The sequence below is a fragment of the Tupaia chinensis genome, unplaced genomic scaffold (assembly GCF_000334495.1).
Source record: "Tupaia chinensis unplaced genomic scaffold, TupChi_1.0 Scaffold140464_1, whole genome shotgun sequence".
Lineage (NCBI taxonomy): Eukaryota > Metazoa > Chordata > Mammalia > Scandentia > Tupaiidae > Tupaia > Tupaia belangeri.
In genome coordinates, this window is record NW_006200341.1 from 665177 (window position 1) to 671651 (window position 6475).

General features: G+C 47.7%; 1 protein-coding gene across 2 annotated transcripts in view; it reads left to right on the forward strand.

Moving 5' to 3' along the window:
• Positions 1 to 6475, forward strand: part of PCSK6 (proprotein convertase subtilisin/kexin type 6) — a 125367-nt gene that overhangs the window by 47323 nt on the left and 71569 nt on the right. For both annotated transcript variants that reach the window (XM_014593384.1, XM_027766060.1), the window contains exon 7: positions 4838 to 4941. In XM_014593384.1, coding sequence (XP_014448870.1) covers positions 4838 to 4941 — 104 coding nt within the window. The remainder of the gene's footprint in view (positions 1 to 4837; positions 4942 to 6475) is intronic.

A 6475-nucleotide genomic window follows, 5' to 3' on the forward strand; every position in this document is an offset into this window, starting at 1 on the left:
GACGCAACCGGGAGTCGACTACACGGGAGTCCAGCAACATAGCCATTACGCTAACTGCTGGTCCCATGATGTTTGTTTTTTTGTCACTGGCTTATTTCACGTAGCAGGTGTCTCCCAGTCTCACCCTTGTAACATGTGTCAAAATTTTATTCCATTTTGGGAATCAGCAGTTAGTGTAATGGCTATGTCGCTGGACTCCCACGTAGTCAACCGCGGTTCGCATCCCGGACCCGGTGGCTTAAAACTCACGCCAGGCGTGTGTGCGTGCGTGCCCAAGATCCCGAGAGGAGAATGGAAGAGAAGGGATTGTGGCGTGACCATCCCCCCTGGGGGTGATTTCTCGCTTTCTGTCTGTCTCTCTGTCTCTGTCTGTCTGGCGAGCGCACGCACCCTATAGAAAAAACCTCTCCAAAAAAAAAAAAAATTAATTCCGTTTTTAGGCCAGCCTGATGGCAGGGAGGGGTTTTTTCCCTTGTTTTTTTTTGTTTTGTTTTGTTTTGTTTTTAATTTTTTTCTTTAATAACTATTTTATTTTATTTATTGTTAGTATTATTTTTAAAACTTGCTATAGGGCCCGTGTGCTCACCAGAGAGAGATGAAGAGAGAGAGAGAGAAAGTGAGAAAACAATACACCCAGTCCAGGACTCAAACTTCGGTCAGCCATGTGAGAGTCCAGTACTATAACCATCATGCCACCCGCTGGCCCTAGTTCTATTCCTTCTTCTTTTTTTTTTTGAAAGAACTTACTCAATTTTATTTATTTATTTATTTATTAAATTTGCTATAGGGCACATGTGCTCACCAGAGAGAGGGAAAATGAGAAAGCAAGCCACCTGGTCCAGGACTTGAACAGTAGTCGGCCATGTGGGAGTCCAGCTCCTTAACCACCATGCCACCCGCTGGCCCCTTCGTTCTCTTCTTAAAGACCACAGTCTTAGGTCAGCCAGTGGTGTGGAGGTGAGGACAGCTGGATCTCACATCGCCGACCACACAGTTCAAGTTCCAGATCTGGTGGGACCCAAAATCCCAAGAAGAAACTGGAGGAGAAGGGATTGCACCATAGCCATCCCCCTCGAGGGGTGATTTCTCACTTTCTCTATCAATCTCTCTCTCTGTCAGTCTCTCCATCTCTCCCCAGCAAGCATACACACTTATAGCAAGCTTAGGTGGTTGACCACAGTTCAAGTCCCGGATCCGGCAGCTTGTTTTCTCACTTTCCATCTCTCTCTCTCACTCTGTGTGTGTGTCTCTCTGGTCAAAAATAAATAAATAAAAACGGGGACCAGCAGTTAGCGTAATGGCTATGTCGCTGGACTCCCACGTAGTCGACCGCGGTTCGCATCCCAGACCCGGTGGCTTAAAACTCACGCCGGGTGTGTGTGCGTGTGTGCCCAAGATCCCGAGAGGAGAATGGAGGAGAAGGGATTGCGGCGTGACCATTCCCCCTGGGGGGTGATTTCTCGCTTTCTGTCTCTATGTCTCTCTCTGTCTGTCTGGCGAGCACACGCGCCCTATAGTGAAAAACCTCTAAAAAAATTTAAAAATAAATAAATAAAATAAAATCAATCTATCTAGCAATCAATCATTCTTTCAATAAATAAGTAAATAAACAAACACAAAGACCAGGATCTCCTCCCTTTTGCAGGACCACAGAGGCCAATTGAGTCACAACCCTAAGTCTGCTTCCCATTCAGCTCCATGCCCCCAAAATCATACTACCCCTGGGACCAGCAGGTGGCATAATAACTATATTACTGGACTCCCATGTAGCCGACCACAGTTCGAGTCCCGAACCCGGTGACTTAAACTCACGCCGGGCGTGTGTGCGTGCGTGCCCAAGATCCCGAGAGGAGAATGGAGGAGAAGGGATTGCGGCGTGGCCATCCCTCCGGGGGGTGATTTCTCGCTTTCTGTCTCTCTGTCTCTCTCTGTCTTTCTGGCGAGCGCACGCGCCCTATAGCAAAAACCTCTCCAAAAAAAAAAAAATCATACTTCCCTTTAGGAACTATCGCTCCTAGGATGGCAATAAAACAGTGATGTTTTGTCTGTTGTCAACCAAACACAAACTCTAGGATTAGCGTGTGGATGGGCCAGAAAGGAAAGTGAGTAAGTGCACATATGCAACTTTGGCATAAAACACACGTTTTAACTTAGATATCAGAACTGGTGCAGAGGACCAGCAGGTGGCATGGTGGTTAAGGCGCTGGACACTCCCACATGGCTGACCATGGTTCAAGTCCCAGACCTGGTGACTTGCTTGCTTTCTCTCTTTCTTTATCTCTCTCTCTCCTTCTGTGTCTCTTTCTGGTCAAATTAAAATAAATGAATGAATAAATAAAATTTAAAAAATAAATCATTCTGGGGACTGGCAGGAGGCATGGTGGCTAAAGACACTGGACTCCTACCTGGCCGGTCACAGTTTGAGTCCTGGACCTGGCAGCTTGCTTTCTCACTTTCTCCTTCTCTCTCTCTGTCTCTGTCTGGTCAAATTAAAAAAATAATAATAACGGAACCAGCTGTTAGCGTAATGGCTATGTCGCTGGACTCCCATGTAGTCGACCGCAGTTCGAGTCCCAGACCTGGTGGTTTAAACTCACGCCGGGCGTGTGTGCGTGCATGCCCAAGATCCCGAGAGGAGAATGGAGGAGAAGGGATTGCGGCGTGACCATCTCCCCGTGATTCTGCGCTTTATGTCTCTCTCTGTCTTTCTGGCGAGTGCACGTGCCCTATAGCAAAAACCTCTCCAAAAAAGGAACATTTTCCAGGAATGAGATCCTGGGATAAAATAGAACCGTGGGTGGCCTAAAATCCTTAAACATGAGAGAGAACCTAGCCTCAGCCCAGCAGGAGGTGTGGAGGTTAAGGTGCTGAATCCCACGTGGCAGACTGTGTGGTCTGGATTTTTTTTCCTTACTTTTTTTTGTTTGTTTGTTTGTTTTTTGTTTTTTTCCTGTAGGATATGTACACTCACCAGAGAGAAGGAAAGAGAGAAGGTGAGAAATCACTCCCCAAGGGGAGTGACCACGCCACAATCCCTTCTCCTCCTCCATCCTCCTGTCAGGATATTAGGCACACACACACACACGCGTGTGCTTAGCACATTTTACAAACCACGGGTCCGGGACTCGAACCATGCAGCCAGCCACATGGCATCCACTGCCTTAACTCTCACTCTACACACTAGCCCCAGAATGGTTTCTTGATGCAGACGGACAAGAAATTTCAAGACTGCCCCAAACTATGAGACTGCCTTGGACAATTCTTAGATGTGAGAATCATTCCTTATTTCTTTTTTTTTTTTTTTTTGGAGAGGTTTTTGCTACAAGGCACATGCGCTCACCAGAGAGACAGAAAGCGAGAAATCACCTCCCGGGGTGATGGCCACGCCGCAGTCCCTTCTCCTCTATTCTCTTCTCGGGATTTTTGGGCACACGTGTACACATCTGGGGCGAGTTTCCAGCTGCTGGGTCCAGGACTCGAACCACAGTCGACCATATGGGAGTCTAGCACCTTAACCACTACACCATCTTCTGTCCTCACACCTGTATGTTTCCGAAGAGGAGTTAAAATATTGAAAAAGATGACTGTCACATTTTCACATGTGCACAGGACCCAGTTTAAAGGCGCAGCCTGGCACGAAGTAGAATTTGTCTTCTAGTTAGATTCAACAGACAAAACCCCTTGTATGTTTCCAATAAGGAATGGGGGGAAAAAAAAAAAGAAAGAAAGAAAAAAAAAAGAGGGAGTGGGGAATTACTTAGCGTGTGTTTCCACACAAGAAACTAATTATTGAATCTATTGAAAAAGAGCCTCCGGACACAGAAGCTAACATGTTGGCCTGGTTTATTGAAAATATGTCGCTGTTTCTTTGTCCAATTGGTAGCATTGGAGTTGGACGCACGTTTGCTTTGTGCAAATCAACACGCGAGCACACGTAATTACCAGGACGGACGCCATCCCAAACATTCTTTCTCAATCACGAAGAAACTGATCTGTAGCAGATGACCATCGCAGATCGCTGGGTGGTTCTGCACCAGTTCTTCTTATTTAAAAAGAAAAATTACTTAGTTAATTATTATGTACATGTGACCAGCAGTTAGCGTAATGGCTATGTTGCTGGACTCCTATGTAGTTGACCATGGTTCGAGTCCCAGATCCGGTGGCTTAAACTCACGCCGGGCGCGTGTACGTGCGTGCCCAAGATCCCGAGAGGAGAATGGAGGAGAAGGGATTGCGGCGTGGCCATCTCCCCCTGGGGGTGATTTCTCGCTTTCTGTCTCTCTGTCTCTCTCTGTCTGTCTGGCGAGCGCATGAGCCCTATAGAAAAAACCTCTCCAAAAAAAAAAATTACTTAGTTAATTATTATGTACATGGGACCAGCAGTTAGCATAATGGTTATGTTGCTGGACTCCTATGTAGTTGACCATGGTTTGAGTCCCGGACCCGGTGGCTTAAACTCACGCCGGGCGCATGTACGTGTGTGCCCAAGATCCCGAGAGGAGAATGGAAGAGAAGGGATTGCGGCATGGCCATCTCCCCCTGGGGGTGATTTCTCGCTTTCTGTCTCTCTGTCTCTCTCTGTCTTTCTGGTGAGCGCACGTGCCCTACAGCGAAAACCTCTCCAAAAATAAAATATATATGTATGTAGTTTCAAAATAATCATTTACTTAATTCCATTTGTTGTGGGTCCCACCATTCCCGGAAACGGTTCTTTACAAAGAGGCTGTGGAAGAAACCCTGCCCCAGGACAGTCAGGGGCCCGAGGGTGTTGCTCAGGTTCACCTCTGCGTGGGCTCAGGCTCATGGTCATTGCTTTGTCGTCTGCGTGTCATTGCAGCAGCCAGCTCACCTGGAGGGACGTCCAGCACCTGTTAGTGAAGACCTCCCGGCCAGCCCACCTGAAGGCGAGTGACTGGAAAGTCAACGGTGCGGGTCACAAAGGTGCGGAGGTGGCTCCCGGTGTCTGGGCGGGGACCAGCCTGCCACCAAGTCATGGGGAACTCTCTGGGTGACCCCTGGAAGGTGCTTTGGGGGTGGGGGTAAGAATTCCTTAAAAGAAATAAATTGGGTTATTGTTATTGTGTGTCACAGAATGAGAAACATGTGTAGCAATTTAAGAAAAGTGTCGTGGGGCGCCTGCAGGTGGCATGGTGGTTAAGGTGCTGGACTCCCACATGGCCGACCGCAGTTCAAGCCCCAGAGCTGGAGGCTTCCTTGCTCATTCTCTCTCTCTGTCTTTCTGCCTCTCTCGGATCAAATTAAAAAATATTAATAATATTGGGGCCAGCAGGTGGCATGGTGGTTAAGGGCGCTGGATTCCCACAGGGCTGACCGTGGTTTGAGTCCCAGACCAGATGGCTTGCTTTCTCACTTTCGCTCTTTCTCTTTCATTCTTTCTAACTGTCCCTCTCTGGTCAAATTAAAATAAATAAATAAATAAAGTTAAATGAAGTAATTCTTAAAATAATAATGATTATTATTGTAAATAAAATTAATAATTTTGGGGGGTGGTTTTTGCTATAGGGCATGTGCACTCACCAGACAGACAGAGAGACAGAAAGCGAGAAATTACCCCCCAAGGGGGATGGCCACACCACAATCCCTTCTCCTCCATTCTCCTCTCGAGATCTTGGGCACGCACGCACATGCGAAAAAAAAGCCACGGGGTCGGGGACTCGACCCGCGGTTGACGACATGGGAGTCCAGGAACATAGCCATTACGCTAACTGCTGGTCCCTAATTAATGACATTTTTAAACAGAAAAAGAAAAGTGTTGGGGAATCTCACACTGACATCAAGGAGAACACAGAGGTCTTTAGGGTTAGGGTTCCTTTATGACTTAACACCATGCTTAGGGACCACCCACACCAGCCTTCCCTTGTTACTTCTTTGTAGACTTTAGCCCTTTTTTGTGCATTGAGAAAAGTATTTGGGCGGGGCCAGCAGATGGGGGGGGATTGTTAAGGTTCTGGACTCCCATGTGGCAGACCACTGTTCAAATCCCAAACCCGGTGGCTTGAAAAATCATGCCAGGTACAGGGGCCAGCATATGGCTTGGTGGTTACGTCGCTCGACTCCCACATGGCTGATCGCTGTTTGAGTCCCAGCCTTGGTGGCTTCAAAATCATGCCAGGTGTCTTTGCATGTGTGCCCAAAATCCCAAGAGGAAAATGGAGAAGGGATTGTGACATAGCCTTCCCCTTCTAGCTTTCCCTCTCACTGTCTCTCTCTCTCTCCCACAAGCACACATCCCTAAGGCAAAAACTTCTAAAAAAAGAAAGAAAAAGAAAGAGGGGACCAGCAGTTAGCATAATGGCTATGTCGCTGGACTCCCATGTAGCCGACTGCGGTTCAAGTCCCAGACCCGGTGGCTTAAACTCACACCGGTCGTGTGTGCATGTGTGCCCAAGATGCCGAGAGGAGAATGGAGGAGAAGGGATTCCAGCATGGCCATCCTCCCTGGGGGGTGATTTCT